The following is an 18,610-nucleotide window of genomic DNA, read 5'->3' on the forward strand; positions in this document are numbered from 1 at the left end:
GCCAATCGTAATTTCATGTCCCAGGTATTTATATCTATCTACGAGTTCTATTTCCTTCCCACCAATACTGATGTTCTGGTTGGGTACCAAAGGGCCTAGCCGGGTAAGATGATGAAAAGTGCCCCCAACGCGATTCGAATTCCATATAGGTCACCATTTAGCATATATAGTGAAACTAACTTTCTGAAAATTTTAGCCCCCTAGGTGGTCATGTGACCCACCTAGAGCCTAATTAGGCTGTTTATGTTTTTATTTTTTATCTCAGCCGCATCGAGAACTAGCGAAAAACTTTAAATAAAAAAGTTGTAAGCTTTAAAAAGTTCTATCCAAAAAAATTTATTTTTTTAATTTTTGGCGGGAAATTTAAATTTTACGACGATTTTAAAATTTTAAATTATTATAAAAAAATAACTAAGACATTCGTTTTCAGGAAAAAAATATATAACGTGTATTTTTGCATTATATTTCACCCAGAATTTTTTCAAATTTTTAAATTTGGTGAAAGGCACCTTTAAAAATAAAAAACCGCATTTTTTCGGTTTTTTTTTTTTCGTTTTTTGATACAATTTTATACATATTTTTCAAAAAAGGTAAAACCGTCACTAGAATAGGTAAAACACTGAAAAATAATTGGGCTTTTCTTAATAAAAATTTTTTGTAATGCCATCCATTTTCAAGATACAGGGCGTTGAAGAAAACAAAATTTTACACATTTTTTACGATTTTGCCGAAACTACTGGCAACATTGTAATAAAATTTGGCGAGTTATAAGAGGTAGTTGTTCTGCACTTTTTGACATACAATTAAGAATTTTATATTTATCATTGGCGCGTATACGGGTAATGGTCTGAACTTTTTAAAGAAAAAAAATAGTACGCCACTGACATATTTCAAATTAACAATCCTTTTTCAATTCCTCGTTCAATTTGTGACAAATAATCTATCTTCCGCTTTTTTCATACGATGCGCCATTTTTATTCAAAAAATAAAACATCTTAACCCTTACAAAGTATTCGAACTTCTATTAGTACATAGTTTCTACTCGTACATCTACATACATAAACTCATACATCCATTATGATAAAAACTAATTCGAATACTTTGGAAGCGTAAAAATGATACGATAGCTTTTTATCGCAAATTGAATGAGGAATTCAAAAATGATTGTTATTTTGAAATATGTCAGTGGCGTACTATCTTTTTTTCTTTGAAAAATTCAGACCATTACCCCTAAGCGCGCCAATGATGAATATCAAATCCTTAATTGTATGTCAAAACATGCACAATAACTACCTCTTAAAACCCGCTAAGTTTTATTACAATGTTGCCAGTAGTTTCGGCAAAATCGTAAAAAATGTGTAAAATTTTGTTTTCTTCAACGCCCTGTATCTTGAAAATGGATGGCGTTACAAAAAATTTTTATTGCAAACCCCAATTATTTTGAAATTTTTTACCTATTCCAGTGACGGAGTTACCTTTTTTGAAAAATATGTATAAAATTGTATCAAAAAACGAAAAAAAAAACCGAAAAAATGCGGTTTTTTATTTTTAAAGGTGCGTTTCACCAATTTTAAAAATTTGAAAAAATTTAGGGTGAAATATTATGCAAAAATACACGTTATATATTTTTTTCGTGAAAACGAATGTCTTAGTTATTTTTTATACTCATTTAAAATTTTAAAATAGTTCTAAAATTTAAAATTCCCGCCAAAAATTAAAAAAAAAAAATTTCGCACGGAACTTTTTAAATATTACAAATTTTTTATTTAAACTATTCAAAAATGATTGTTAATTTGAAGAATGTCAGTGGCGTACTATCTTTTCTCTTTAAAAAGTTCAGACCATTACCCGTATGCGCGCCAATGATAAATATAAAATTCTTAATTGTATGTCAAAAAGTGCAGAACAACTACCTCTTAAAACTTGCCAAATTTTATTACAATGTTGCCAGTAGTTTCTGCAAAATCGTAAAAAATGTGTAAAATTTTGTTTTCTTCAACGCCCTGTATCTTGAAAATGGATGGCATTACAAAAATTTTTTATTAAGCAAACCCCAATTATTTTTCAGTTTTTTATCTATTCTAGTGACGGTATTACCTTTTTTGAAAAATATGTATAAAACTATATCAAAAAACGGAAAATAACCGAAAATATGCGGTTTTTTATTTTTAAAGGTGCGTTTCACCAATTTTAAAAATTTGAAAAAATTCTGGATGAAATATTATGCAAAAATACACGTTATATATTTTTTTCGTAAAAACGAATGTTTTAGTTATTTTTTTATAATCATTTAAAATTTTAAAATCGTCCTAAAATTTAAATTTCCCGCCAAAATTTAAAAAAATAAATTTTTTTGGATAGAACTTTTCAAAGCTTACAACTTTTTTATTTAAAGTTTTTTGCTATTTCTCGATGCGGCTGAGATAAAAAATAAAAACTTAAAAAGCCTAATTAGGCTCTAGGTGGGTCACATGACCACCTAGGGGGCTAAAAATTTCAGAAAGTTAGTTTCACTATATATGCTAAACGGTGACCTATATGGAATTCGAATCGAGTTGGGGGCACTTTTCATCATCTTACCCGGCTAGGCCCTTTGTCATTATTTTTGTTTTCAAGATGTTTATATTTAAACCTAAATTTTCTGTAGCCACAACGAGTTCTTGTACCATCTCTCTTGCCATACCTAGATCCTCAGCTACTATGACTATATCATCGGCGAAACGTAAGTTGTTTAGGTATTCTCCATCTATTTTTATTCCCTTTGTCATCCAATCCAAACTCTTGAAAACATGTTCTAAGACCGTGTTAAAAAGTTTAGGTGACATTGGGTCTCCTTGTCTAACTCCCCGTTCTATTTTTATGCAATTACTGTTAGTATGTAATTTGACAGTGGTTGTCGCCTGTAAGTATATTTTGTGTAATAATTTTGTATACCTGTAATCTAGCCTGCATTCTTTAAGCGCCTGTAATATTTTGCTAAGCTCAACTGTGTCAAAGGCTTTACGAAAATCGATAAAAACTAGAAAGGTTTATTGTATTCCACTACTATCTCCATTAGGGTTTTTATACTTTGTAGATGGTCATTTGTTCCGTAAGTTTTTCGGAATCCTGCCTGTTCTCTTGGTTGATAAGTCTCTAACTTTCCTTCCATTCTATTAACTATTATTCGCGTAAATAACTTATACAGAGTGAGTTTTATGTATGGAAACACTCAATTATCTCGGAAACGGCTCGCACGATTTTTATAGATTTTGGTGGGTAAGGGTTTTCTGAGGTAGCCGATATTATAGTGGCAATTACATTGTTGTCAGATTTTTCGTTTTTCTGGAAATTTAATGAACTTTCTTATTTCAAATGGAATACCCTGTATATTTTTTGAGTTTTGACGTTCTAAAGAAATACTGACTATTTTTCATGTTATATTCCCTATACCTAAATGCCATATTTTCGGAGTTATTGCTACATTTATTAAAAAAATTTTTTAAACAAATCATAAAAATCAATTTTTTCCGCTAGGGTAAATATTATTTTAGATTCTTTGGATCATTGTGAACAAAAAAGATATTTTGTAATTTTTCTATAAAATTAATGGTTTCCGAGTTATAAAAAAAATTTAAAACTGAAAAAAATCGAATAATGACGATTTTCAAGGTACAAAAATGCAAATAAAAATTATTAATTTTGAAACTGCGTAGTACCCAAATTCAAGTTCAAGCCCTATTTTACCAGATATCGAAAAGTAATTTGAAGTTGTTTTATAGAAAAATATTTTTTTTAGTTGTTAATACAGCCCGATCGCCCGTCCTCTCATATGCGCTTTATTAACAAATTAAAAAGCGATGTTTTAGAATAAAACGTACCAAAAACTCTTATGATCAGCTCCTAGAACAAGGATAGAGCTAGAATTTAGGTACTTCGTAATTTCCAAAATTATATTTTTTATTTGTGTTTTTGAACCTTGAAAATCGTCATTATTCGATTTTTTCAGTTTTAAAGTGTTTATAACTCGGAAACGATTGAATTTATAGAAAAATTACAAAAGATCTTTTTTGTTCCCAATGATCCAAAGAACCTCAAGTAATATTTACCTGAACGGAAAAAATCGATTTTTATAATTTGTTTAAAATTGTTTTTTAAAATAAATGTAGCAATAACTCCGAAATTATGGCATTTAGGTATAGGGAATATAACATGAAAAATAGTCAGTATTTCTTTAGGACTTCAAAACGCAAAAAATATACAGGGTGTTCCATTCGAAATAAGAAAGTTTATTAGATTTCCAGAAAAACGGAAAATCTGACAACAATGTAATTGCCACTATAATATCGGCCGCCTCAGAAAACCCTTACCCGCCAAAATCTATAAAAATCGTGCAAGCCGTTTCCGAGATAATTGAGTGTTTCCATACATAAAACTCACTCTGTATAAACGGCTGAGGAGGCTAATCGGTCTGTAATTCTCTAAATTGGCTTTGTCTCTTGCTTTGTGTAATAGAATCATATAGGGTTGTTCCAGTCTGTTGGAATATTGGCGTTGTGAAGGCAGATATTGAAAAGTAGTTTAATTTTTTCAAGTAGTATATTTCCTTCAATTTTTAGTGCTTCTGATACTATTCCATCTTCGCCTGGGGTTCGATTTTTTTTTCATTTTCTTCAGAGCCTCTTTGATTTCTGATTATATCGGGCATTAAATCTGATCCTTGATTTAATACCCCAGTTTTTACTGTAATTAGAGGTTGCGTATTGTCATCTTTTTTCTTGATTTATATACCTCTGTGTAGAACTCTTCGACTATTGTTAATATTTCATCTCTGTTTGTAGTTTCTTTTCCAGTTCTGTTTCTAAGTTTGTTGATTTCTATTTTTCCTTTTTGTACGCTTTTCTTCAAAACTTTTATGTTCTTATTTTTTTTATTTTTATTTATCTAATGTTATTTATATGTTTTTATTTATCTAATTATTTAATGTTCTTAAAAAATAATGTAATAAGAACATTATATTTATACCTTTATTTAATATTTAATATTTAATATTTAATATTTAATATTTAATATTTAATATTTAATATTTAATATTTAATATTTAATATTTAATATTTAATATTTAATATTTAATATTTAATATTTAATATTTAATATTTAATATTTAATATTTAATATTTAATATTTAATATTTAATATTTAATATTTAATATTTAATATTTAATATTTAATATTTAATATTTAATATTTAATATTTAATATTTAATATTTAATATTTAATATTTAATATTTAATATTTAATATTTAATATTTAATATTTAATATTTAATATTTAATATTTAATATTTAATATTTAATATTTAATATTTAATATTTAATATTTAATATTTAATATTTAATAGTTAATATTTAATATTTAATATTTAATATTTAATATTTAATATTTAATATTTATCTAATATTTAATATTTAATATTTAATATTTAATATTTAATATTTAATATTTAATATTTAATATTTAATATTTAATATTTAATATTTAATATTTAATATTTAATATTTAATATTTAATATTTAATATTTAATATTTAATATTTAATATTTAATATTTAATATTTAATATTTAATATTTAATATTTAATATTTAATATTTAATATTTAATATTTAATATTTAATATTTAATATTTAATATTTAATATTTAATATTTAATATTTAATATTTAATATTTAATATTTAATATTTAATATTTAATATTTAATATTTAATATTTAATATTTAGTATTTAATATTTAATATTTAATATTTAATATTTATTATTTAATATAACTATACTTAATTCTAGTATTTAGAAGCTCAACAGCAAGTAGAAGAACAGAGAAGACAGATAGACCTAATGGAAATAGAGAATCAAAGGATCAGCGAACAAGTTAATCTGGAAATCCACCGGGTGAAAATACAGTTTTCAGAAAAAGTCCAAGAATTAATGCCTTTACCTGACATTTTAAAAGCAACCCAACTAAAACTCCAAGAAGCTCAACAGATGCACCTTTTAGCGGAACGAAATAACGAAGCGATAGCTAGAGAATTGAAGATGTATAAGGACAAGGTTGCAGCCATGACGTCGGAGATAGATGAGCACAAGAGCGACCAACAATTGGGTCAAGATGCAAAATCAATATTGGAAGCTAAAGTGAAAGAGTTGGAGGAGCAGTTGGCCGAGTTGCAGCAAGTTAATGCGTCGTTGGTTAATGATTTAGAAAAATTCACAGAGAAATGTGACGAATACGAAAAACTGGCCGAGGAACGTTTGCATGAAATTATACAACTTGAATCGCAGGTTCAGTCTCTAAGAGAAGAAACTGCAAGGCAGGTGTCGAGGATAAAGGACAGATGCGAGATAGTTAGAAGGTGAGACAACTTGATTTTTGATTGGATAACTCTTTCTCTTTTGGACGTATAAATATTATGTTCTCCCTCTATTTGGTATTCTCTATCCACTCTGTTGCGCAGAGTTACAACTGAGTGCAAAAAGTCGAAATAATATGGTAACCATTTTATGCAGATGGTCAAATTTAGGCTACGAATCAAAAATGAATAACCATTTTCAATTTAGTTGCAACACGAAACTACAGCCGCACTATGTTCTAGTTCAATCAGAAAGTGCAGCAAGCACCTCTACCGGTTTCGAAACTTATTAGCCCATACTGGTGCTCCTAGCACCAGTATGGGCAAATCTACATGTGATGGGATTTTCATCACATGTACTAACAATCCTCGTACTCTCTTCCTTCTTCTTCTTTAAGTGCCATCTCCCAATTGGAGGTTGGATATTCTCATCACAATCTTTACTATACCGCTTTATAGAAAAAGATAGCAAATACAAAATAAGTGATTGATGTGATCGTTCACGGGTATTATTTCATTTTTCCGACTGTAAATAAACTACAGTCATTTAAAATGTGATGAACACAAAAAAACGAACATGGAATTGTTGCGAAAAATGGGTAAATAATACTAAATAAAACACAATAAAAATAATAAAGTTACAATATATGGGCCACGTAATGAGGGGATAGTGACATGAAATGCGCAGATTGATAAGAGGGAAAACAGAGTGACAATGTTGAAAAATTTAAGGACCTGGTTTAAATGAAGTTCAACAGAACTCTTCAAAGCAGCGGTATAGTAAAGATAGTGATGAGAATATCCAACCTCCAATTGGGAGATGGCACTTAAAGAAGAAGAAGGAAGAGAGTACGAGGATTGTTAGTACATGTGATGAAAATCCCATCACATGTAGATTTGCCCATACTGGTGCTAGGAGCACCAGTATGGGCAAACTCTGCTCATGCAAAGAACGTCGACGTGGCTCTAAATGAAACAGTGTAACGATCAGTATCCTGATCGCTACTATAAGATTCACTTCTATAAAAAAATGCTACCTATTAAGTATGCAACCAGGTATACGTTCACTCGCATAGAGTGTAATCTAAACTTGAGCCCCATTATAATTATTTTGGTTGGTAGTATGGTTAGTGAATTTAACATTTATTCGTTGGCTCATGTGTCAATGACAATTTCCGCCTGGATGACAGGACGGGAAGAAGGTGAAAGTCGATGGACTTGATCTTCGGTAGCCGTCTGCAAATGATGTGATTTTCCAGCGACCGGTGTCTAGCCATTTTATTTTATTTAGAAAATAATTATTTAGTTGAAAAGGAATGCATTTAAGTTGGAAAGAAGTTTATTTTATGGTATAAATTATGGTGAGAGTGCTGTTTTAGTTCCAATATCGGAGGATTCTGGACATTGGTCGCTGGAGAATAGAAGATTTAGTCAAAAAAAAGAAATAAGAATAATTTTGGGAAATTTTGGGACATATTTGGAAGTTTTTTGATTTTATTGGAATCGTGGTATTCGCCGATACTGAGAGGTATCTCCAGTTGGTAACAAGGATACACCTCCCTCCTAGGTTGAGGAACACCGCAAGCTACCTTCCTTGGGCCTCTGATTATTCCCTGGAAAGAGTTGGAGAACCCATGGTCACTTGGTAGACCGGACAGGTTTTTATAAGTCAATTTGATTGTAATTTGTTTTAATAATATTTGCACTTTTACCTATTTTTTTTTTATCAATAACTTAATAATCCTAATGATAGTATACCTTCATTTCCTTAAACATAATTAAACTATACAATAATTTTTCAAAATTTTATATTTCAAGGTTAGCTCATTTATTTTAAAATAGTAGGGGGGATTATAAACTATCTGTAAAGATAGTGTGCACATTATCTAAGTTTGAATCCTTATCGAAACATTTATTTCATTGTCAGGTATCATACTTACGTTTATCACCTCCGAACAGATACGATATTGTCAGCCAATATTGGCTTCTTCATTAACAACAAATTTGTACATACATTTTTACATTAATTAACTTCCATATATAAACCATTCATTACATATTTTTCCCATACTGTAAAAACCTGTGTTATCAACAGGAGTGTTATAGCTTAGTACGTCCGGTTTAGCTAGTGTATAAAAATTGTATATAGGGGTAATAGGTTTGTTTCATTAAATTGGTTAGTTGTACCTAAATATATGTTTTATTTCCTATAAATTCACATATCTAGATAAAAGTAATAGTACTATAACAGTAATAAGTAGATGCAGGCAGCAGTATAAGTCACTCGGTGAAGTAAAATTCACCAGGCGCCCTCTTCCGTACTTCTAAGTATCTTCTTGGTCAATAGTTCTCTTCTTTTCATTCCTTTTTATTTTTTTTATTTATTTGCTTGAACACTACAATACTTTATTAGTTATCGTCTTATTTCGGGTGTGCAAATTCGGCCTGATCCTCTCCTGAGTCACATAAAAGGTCTCTTACATATCCAGCTAGCCAGCTCAATAACAAGCAAATAAGCTACTCCTTCACAGCTTATACCTATTCTTCCACATCACCTACAGATTTGTTATAATTAACACCGATTCGTTACAACAGTTCATATAATATCGGGTTGCCTAAAACCGACACCTATCGAAGAGGTATACCCCATATCTGGGTTTGCTCCACCACCTACCAGGAGGAAGGTCACGTCAGGGGTAGAACGAAAAAAGTAGGAGACGGACCGAAGACACTCTTTATATGACCACCAAACTCAGCCAAGTAGACTAAGATCTCGGAAAAGCTTTCTGAAAACATCAAGATCCATCCCCAAAGCGCCAGAGAGGCGCCGAATACACCTATGGCAAACGTCAGCTACCACAACACATTTTCCTCCCTCAGAGAAAATGGCTCCTGGACACAATTTACCGTATCCGACTTGGAAAGCGCTAAACAGACTAAGAACCGGCGTTTCACGTTGTGCTAGTAACCTGAAAAAAATGGGGATACCAGGAGGACGATACCTGGGACTACCTGGGACCAGAAGAAGACTTAATTTTAGCAAATTTAATTACAGGGCCATCTATGTGGCCAACCATTGGAAATACAGAATTTAAAGTTGTTGGTGTTCCAAATACGGAAAGTAAGTAAGTAAGTAAGCTTTTCAGGAATACAGGTGTTCGACAGATGTACATGATGAATATAGGTGGCCAAGCATGTGTGTTTAAGTCCTCTCTAATTTGTATAATTGCCATACCACCAAGAGCAACATACTCTCTTTGACTTTAGACTCAAATGCTATTGATTATTTCAGTATTTATTTCTCGGTATATATCTAGTATATGTCTTCCTCATCTATATAAGGTTTGTTCCAACATGAACTTTTGGACGGTCCAGAAACCGTCACGAAACTACTTGTACCGTTTGTTGTGCGCATGTTCGTAATTGTATCGCCCAGTTATCGTCCCATGACGGTAATCATATATTTGTCATTTTTGTTGGTGACAGCTTGTGTGCTTTTAGTCGATCAAAGGCTCAAAAACTTTAAAGAATTAAATCCTAGTGCGCAAGTCAGTCCAACCAGCACATTATGCATTTGCCCGATTACTGAAATTCTGAAATGATCATCACGAAACAGTCACCGAAAGAATACAATTCTTGTTGGAACAGTGGGAAGAACGATCCGATGACGATCATATTTTTGTTGGAACGGATTTTGTTTACTGCGCAGAAGCGTTACCGTTTCGTGACGGTTCTCGGTCGTGTTGGAACAAACCTATAATCTTCCAGTCCTTTTTTATTACTTTATTTGCGTTTTCATCTAATACTTTAATTTAAACGGTTAAACTTTGTCTCTATAATTTTAGATCAATGCAAAAACAAATCGGTGACTTAGAGAGACAACTGGCTCAAAGCAGAGCCCAAGCCAAAGCAGCTCAATGCGACAGAGACGAAATCAGGCAAAAGATGCAGTCTCAAATCAACAATCTGAACGAAAACTTCGAAGATGCCCAAATGAGAATACGGAACCTCCAAGGTCACGTCAATTTCCTTAAAAACTCTTACGGAGATACTTTTGGCATCGGTGAAAAGAATAATAGATACAGGTCTACTGATAACAAGGATCCTTGTGATTGCAATCAAACTTATTAACGAACTATTTTTTGTGTTTTATTCATTTTATGAAAAAATATTTAATATACCACAATTATACCATTTTATACAAGTTTAAAACGGTAATTTTTATTTTCAATATTTATTTTCAAGACAGTTGATAATATTTAACCCTGGAAGCTCACACTTGGGTGTGAGATACCCATCGCGACACTTAACTGCATGTAGCTTGCGCAGCTGCATTTCAATGGTAATGCTGCTTTATGTAAATTCAGTCTCTAGTCTGCCAAGGACGGGTGTGTAGTTGCGGTCTCATTTGAGCAATATTTCCAATCACGAGAATTTATTGAATACAGGCTAGGGCACAGATTAGCCCAACGATTAACCCATGTTAGGTGTTAATCTGTGGCTAGGGTATGTAGCACCCATGTGTGAGGTTTGCGATCAAGTGTGCGTTCAAGTTAATGACCTAACAACACAACATCACACAAATTTAGTAAAGAAAACTAGGTGTTATTTCTGCAAACGCAAAGATGGAAAAGCAAAGCGTGCATGCTCGGCTTGCTATAAAGCATAATGCATGGAGCATAGAGCCACACTCTCTTATGAATGTAGTTACTAAAATGAGTGAAACTGAAATACCTGGCTAAGAATGAATATGAGTTCTATAATCAAAAGGTGCTATATTTTAGTTAGAAAGACCATTTTGTTGTTTAATTAAATTAAAATATTTTGAATTATGATTCCGGTTTTTTAGAAAATGTTTTTTTAATTATTTTTAGGTATTTTTAATATTTTGTTCTTTTGTGTTTACAATTAATAGAGAGAAAATAAAATTATTGATTTAATTATTCGTATGTATTCAATAGTGATTAGAGAGTCTCTGGAAATCATAAAATATTTACTTTTTTTTATTTCTTCACAAAAAATCATTGGGTATCTGACACCCATGTGTGTGTTTTATGTAAAAAAAATAGGTGTGATCTTCCAGGGTTAACAAAACTTACTTTTACTTTTTAAAGTCTGGATCCGACTATAGTTTTTCTGCCAATATCGGGCTACGTCTACACCCTTTGTATTTACGGATCATAAATCGTCGAGGAAGCACTGTGATGGGCAAAGTCTGCATACTCTCAGGTGCTCCACATTCTACATTCCCCATGCTCCACATTCACAAAGTGCGTCGTTATCTGTCTTTATACCCCATTTAATTTGGTTCTGTTTTACAGGAAGCAACGCGCCTGTGCGTATATGCGGTTGATTGTCCGCCCGGTTCTTCAGTCCAGGTTCATTCCAATAGATCTTTCTGTGTGTAGGGGGAATAGTTTGGGAGGTTCGACGCTGACGTTTCTCATAAACTTTTTCCTTTATTTAAGCCAGCTGGCTCCTGGTTTTCCGAAGTCCGTATGAAATAGACAATCCCTACGGCCCAGAAATAACAAACGAAGAAGTAACTATGGCGATTAAGCGGATTAAAGATGGTAAATCACCGGGACCTGACGAGGTCCATGGTGAAATTTTAAAGCTATTAGAGGCACACCAAATTACAGCTCTTACGAAGTTACTCAACAACATATACGAGACTGGTTACTTACCAAAAGACTGGTACTCTGGACTAATTAGGAAAATACAAGGAAAAGTTATTTACCAGCAATTTTATTGCTGGAATCGAATCTTATAATTGTATGTATTAATAATATAGGTATGCAAAGTCCGCAGATAGTGTGCTACTTTTTTTATAAACAAAATGGCGCCCGAAAATCGTGTTTTTTTCAATTTTTGCTCTATAACTCCAAAGATTTTAACTTTAGACCAAAAACACCCAAATAAAAATTCACCGCAATTAAATTATGCATGGAAACTTGTTTTTTCCGATTTACTTCGACGAAAACTTTCCCCGGAAAAAGCGGGTTTTTCCAACAAAATCTTTAATTTTCAACTAAACTTTTAGATAAGTAGTTGTTAATCAATAATTAAATAACTTGGTAACGTTAAAGCCCTTTCCGTATATATTATAATTCCAGAAGTATATGGAAATTGAATGAACAGTTTAGCAACAATTAAAATGTTAATTAAAAATTTACGGTCGCTATAATAACGACAATAATTATAATGCATAAGAATAACTATGATTTTTTCATAAAAAGACACTATACCTATCTAATGTACTATACAGAATTGAAATTGGACTATTTAAGCGGCCTCAGGAATATTTTAAAATTATAAACAATTTTTTGGTTTATAAACAAATAGAATATCTCGGGTAATATTAAACTAAATTAAATTGTGAAGACGGTATTCAAAAGACAGCGGCAGGACGCTTCTTTTAAAAGAAAAAACGTTTAATTATGACGAGTGGTTCCTGAGATACAACCGGTCAAAGTTGACCGGAATTTACGGCAAAGATATAAACAATAGGATCATAATTTTCAAACCATCACCTTTTTATTTTTGTCCTCTTTCTCCACACCAATTTTCATATCTTTTTTTTTCCTTACATTACGCATCAACCACGCAGGGTTATTAGCGTGTATGGATTGTGTTACAAAATTATAGCTTAAAAATAGATTTTAAACATAACAATAGGAAATTATAAAAAGCTCTAAATCTATACAAAGTAAAGTAAAATACTATATTTTTGGTAAGAGGTTGCAGTCTTTGAGGAATGTGAAGATGCTTTTTGTATCACTGTCTTTTCCGAGTGCACTATTTAATGTTGGTGGTATGTTGCACTTTTTTTGTTGCACTTTATACTTCGGACACTGCAATAAACAATGCTTTACGGTAAGGACACTTCTACACAAATCACACACAGGTTGATCGGCACGTTGGAGTATGTAGTCATGGGTTAATCGAGTATGGCCAATCCGAAGACGAGTGAAGATTACTTGCTCTATTCTGTTTTTGAATTGTGGAATTTGATTGTTTTTCATATCTTTAAAATCCTCATAACATATATTATTATAATAAAAACTATCGATAATACGTGTGAAAATTGCCATAAATAGCAAAATTCCAATGAAAAATTAGGTTGGAGAAAATGTAACCCTCAAAGTTCAAAATCGGTATACGTTAACAAAATGCATTTTCTCGGCTTCCCATCGAGCAATTTCCTTCATTCTTTTTTTGTTCCCTAATAACTCGAGTAGAGCCATCGAACTAACGTATTACTAAATGTCAAACTTGCTTTTGTTTTGTTATAATAGATTAATTTATTTATAAGAACAGAAAATTACATATTTTTTCCAGTTGTAGGCTTTTTTTTAGATAAACTTACTACAAGTGTACCTTTTAAATTTAAAAACATAAATATTCTCATTTGAAAGCTGTATAATTATTTAAACAATTTTTATTTAAACAAATTAAAATATTGTGTTATAATAAATAAATTAGTTTATTATAACAAACAAAAGCAAGTTTGACATTTAATAATGCGTTAGCTCGATGGCTCTACTCGAGTTACTTGGGAACAAAAAAAGAATGAAGGAAATTGCTCCATGGGAAGCCGAGAAAATGCATTTTTTTTAACGTATACCGATTTTGAACTTTGAGGGTTACATTTTCTCCAACCTAATTTTTGATTGGAATTTTGCTATTTTTGGCAATTTTCACACGTATTATCGATAGTTTTTATTATAATAATATATGTTATGAGGATTTTAAAGATATGAAAATTGGTGTGAAGAAAGAGGACAAAAATAAAAAGGTGATGGTTTGAAAATTATGATCCTATTGTTTATATCTTTGCCGTAAATTTCGGTCAACTTTGACCGGTTGTATCTCAGGAACCACTCGTCATAATTAAACGTTTTTTTCTTTTAAAAGAAGTGTCCTGCCGCTGTCTTTCGAATACCGTTTTCACAATTCAATTTCGTTTAATATTTCCCGAGATATTCTATTTGTTTATAAGCCAAAAAATTGTTTATAATTTTAAAATATTCCTGAGGCCGCTTAAATAGTCCAATTTCAATTCTGTAAAGTACATTAGATAGGTATAGTATCTTTCTTATGAAAAAATCATAGTTATTCTTATGCATCATAATTATTGTCGTTATTATAGCGACCGTAAATTTTTAATTAACATTTCAATTGTTGCTAAACTGTTCATTCAATTTCCATCGGCGTCTGGAATTATAATATATACGGAAAGGGCTTTTGCATTACCAAGTTATTTAATTATTGATTAACAACTACTTATCTAAAAGTTTAGTTGAAAATTAAAGATTTTGTTGGAAAAACCCGCTTTTTCCGGGGAAAGTTTTCGTCGAAGTAAATCGGAAAAAATAAGTTTCTATGCAGAATTTAATTGCGGTGAATTTTTATTTGGGTGTTTTTGGTCTAAAGTTAAAATCTTTGGAGTTATAGAGCAAAAATTGAAAAAAACACGATTTTCGGGCGCCATTTTGTTTATAAAAAAAGTAGCACACTATCTGCGGACTTTGCATATCTATATTATTAATATATACAATCATAAGATTCGATTCCAGCAATAAAATTGCTGGTAAATAACTTTTCCCAAAAATGGCCTATTCTCCGATAATCAGCCCAGACTATGGCTACTATACCCTATTCCACGAACATACGCCTGTTTGGGATTACTTCGACAACGAATATTTTACTGTGCAAAATAAGAAGAATGCAAATTACATTGTTGTTTATTGGAATAATTATTAGCGCCATTTACTTTCGTAATTCTTATGTTGCACAGTAAAATATTCGGTGTCGAAGTAATCCAAAACAGGCGTATGTTCGTGGAATGGCCCATATAGATATTCATTCCACTTCCCAAAAAAGCCAACGCTAGAAAATGTGAAGAACATAGATTAATTAGCTTGATGAGCCATGTACTTAAAGTACTCCTTACTATCATTCACTCGCGCATATACACCAAATTAGAAGAACAGCTGAGTGAAGTTCAATTTGGATTCAGAGCAGGACTCGGAACCAGGGAAGCACTTTTCAGCTTGCAAGTTCTAATACAGAGAGCCAGGGATGTCAACTACGATGTGTATGCATGTTTCATAGATTTAGAGAAGGCATTTGATAAAGTCCCACATTAAAAACTAATCGATATCCTAAAAACATCAGGACTCGATGGTAAGGATATAAGACTCACCTCAAACTTATATCTCCAACAAAAAGCAACAGTTCGATTCGAAAATGAACTGTCCGAAATCTTCACAGTCGAAAAAGGAGTTAGACATGGTTGCATACTGTCACCAGTATTATTTAACATATACTCTGAAAACATCCTTAGAGATGCCTTGGACGAATCAGAAGAAGATATTGCAGTAAATGGACAACTTATAAATAATATTAGATATGCAGACGATACAGTATTGCTGGCAGATAGTGCGCAGGGGCTCCAAAGGATCATGGATAATGTTGAAGAAGGATGTAACAAATACGGCCTAAAACTAAACTGTAAGAAGACAAAAATAATGATCATTAGTAAAAACACCAACATAAACGCCCAAATTACCGTAAACAATACACCCCTAGAGAGAGTACAGAAAATATGCAATCATCTCGGTTGCAACATTAACGATACTTGGGATCACAGCTACGAAATAAGAACTTATTGAAAAAGCCAGAAGCTCTTTTAACAGTCTTAGAAAAATTCTGTGCAACTTGTCTTTAAGCATCAATATACGCATAAAAATTCTTAGATGTTACGTCTTTAGTGACCTCCTCTACGACGGAGTTAAAAGCTGCTGGAGCCGACAGAAGATGCCATAAAACGGTTAGAGGCGTTTGAAATGTGGTGCTACCGACGTATGTTGAGGGTCTCATATATACACCACACAACTAATATAACTATTCTCCAGAGGCTATAAGAAAAGACAAAGAAATAATTAACACCGTAAAGAACATAAAATTGGCTTACTTCGGCCACATTATGCGCAATGAAAAATACCGACTGCTGCAGTTGATTCTACAAGGCAAGATTGAGGGCAGGAGAGGCCCTGGACGTAGACGTATATCCTGGCTGGCTAATCTTAGAAAGTGGACTGGTCTAACGTCAACTGATCTATTTCGAGCTGCCGTAAATAGAATAAGATGGGTCAATGGGGTCGCCAACATCTCCAGAAGATATAGGCACCTTTAGAAGAAGAAGGTTCCTGATGGTGGTTTATCAATCCCGTATAATTGGTGCCTTTCATCGAAAGTTTGCTTGAACTTCTCCACATATTGCGAGGCGCATCGACGGTCTTACGGTGATGCCAATCCAGCTGGCTCGAAACCAGTAGTGATAGAGGGGTAGACTTCATACAGCCATTAGTTATTCTACATGGTTCATTTATTGCAGTGGGGACTTGTTGGGCGTGTCTAAATCTACTTCCCTGCTGAGAAACACAAGGCCTCAGCTGTTGACTTTAAGATCTGCGGGTTTGTACCCTACAAGTTTCTCATAGTAACCTTTTTTCTGACAGTGGAATTTTTTGTTAGTGACCGGTCTAGTACGACTCAAAGATATTTGGCCTGTCAGTACGTTCCAAGTGCTGTTCCTCCCCAGATACATTCAGTTTTATATGCTTCAAATGTTTGTTGAAATTAAATGCATACACTTGGGTTTTAGTACGGTTTGGTTTTAATAAGTTTTGTTTGTAGTAAGTTTATATCATGTTTAAAGCCTCTTCCACTGTCGATTCTATTTGTTAGAGATATACCAAGGTCGTCAGCTTAATACTAAGATATACCAGTTTGGGGGTGGATTGGGTGGTCGTTGATGTAGATGATAAACGGGAACGTCATCAAAGCGCTTCCTTGAGGTAGGCCATTTTTTGAGTTCTCTATCTGCGCTTCTTTTCATTTAGCACATGTAGAAGCGTTTATTACACAACAGTGTAATGATGATTTTTATGTCATAGTCAAGGACAGTGTTATATATCTTAGTTAGCAAGGTTCTGTGGTTTATGATATCGTATGCCTCTGTGAGATCTATCAAGGCTACCTCCACTAACCCTTTCTCCTCAAATCCCTACCTTTATGTACTCTGTTAAGTTCAGTCCTTGCTCCAGAAGCCTGCTTGTTGTGAAATTAGTTTTATATCTACTTTTTCCTGGATGCGGTTCAACAATTTAACAATGTGAATTTATCAGAATCATCACATCAAAACGCCTGAGGGCACTAGGCATAGGGAAGAAAAATAACTTACTAACTCGTAACATAAAATAATTTATTTTAATAAAATTATTCTTACAAAAATCTAGCTATTCACATACAATTTACAGTAAACAATATTTTAACAAGTTAGAGATGATTTGAGCCACTGAAAAAGAAAAAAATGTCTTAGTAAGTATTTTAATTTATGAGGATATTAACTTACTTCTGCCAGGTTTAGTTTAATGCTGCCATTTTGAAGGGGATCTTTTGATTCAAAAATGTCTAAAAGAGAAAAAATATATTTAGCAGCAATTAAAAGACAATATCTTATCTAAAACTCAGACTATGGAGTAGATTCACTGTTATAATTTTAATGAAAGACAAAACTATTTCAGAAATGCCCCTCTTCCCACGCAAGCCATGATAATTTTGAAAATTCTTCGTTTGGTGCCGTAAACTAAAGAGCCTGCAGGCATTCAGTCTGGTTGGATTATGTGTAAGGATCCCTCTTCTGCTCTTCTTATTATTGTATAGATATCAGGCATGTCGCACTAGTTTCTTATGTATCTGATCCACGAGTATCGTTTACGACCTGGTCCATTTCGATCTTCAATTTTGCCCATTAAAATGATTTTTAAAAGATTAGATATGTCGTTTCTTAAAGTGTGGCTTATATATAAGAACTTTCGCTGTTTAACGATGTGTAGCAGCTCTCTTTGGGTAATAGTTCTTGTTAAGACCTTTTCATTTGTAATATCGTAGACTTTGAAATGTAGTTCTATAGAACTCTTTAGAGCAGCGGTAGATAGAGTAAAGATAGTGATGATGATATCCAACCTCCGATTAGGAGACGGCACTTAAAGATGAAGAGCACTTTGAAAATATCTTCTTTATTTACACTTTTAATTTATCAGCAATATTCGCACTTAGAAAAAATAGTACAGGAAGAAAAAGAAAAACTAATAAAGAAGAGGATAAAAATAAAGAACAGTTATTTACACAAGCACTTGAAAACTGAACAGAAG

At 32.2% G+C, this 18,610-nt stretch overlaps 2 protein-coding genes across 3 annotated transcripts in view; one reads left to right on the plus strand and one right to left on the minus strand.

The window, feature by feature from the left end:
* The window catches only part of LOC114327688 (uncharacterized), a 63,535-nt gene extending 52,937 nt beyond the window's left edge, over nt 1–10,598 (plus strand). Inside the window, exons 13-14 of the mRNA XM_050643612.1 lie at nt 5,824–6,389; nt 10,232–10,598. Coding sequence (XP_050499569.1) covers nt 5,824–6,389; nt 10,232–10,517 — 852 coding nt within the window. The 3' untranslated portion in view covers nt 10,518–10,598. The remainder of the gene's footprint in view (nt 1–5,823; nt 6,390–10,231) is intronic.
* Nucleotides 10,599–17,644: 7,046 nt separating this feature from the next.
* LOC114327676 (calpain-C) overlaps nt 17,645–18,610 on the minus strand; it is a 136,192-nt gene continuing 135,226 nt past the window's right edge. For both annotated transcript variants that reach the window (XM_028276362.2, XM_028276361.2), the window contains exons 10-11: nt 17,809–17,867; nt 17,645–17,751 (exon numbers count right to left, since the gene is read on the minus strand). In XM_028276362.2, the coding sequence (XP_028132163.1) occupies nt 17,725–17,751; nt 17,809–17,867 (86 nt within the window). In that variant the 3' untranslated portion in view covers nt 17,645–17,724. The remainder of the gene's footprint in view (nt 17,752–17,808; nt 17,868–18,610) is intronic.

Source organism: Diabrotica virgifera, chromosome 2, assembly GCF_917563875.1.
Source record: "Diabrotica virgifera virgifera chromosome 2, PGI_DIABVI_V3a".
In the NCBI taxonomy this organism is placed as follows: Eukaryota; Metazoa; Arthropoda; class Insecta; order Coleoptera; family Chrysomelidae; genus Diabrotica; species Diabrotica virgifera.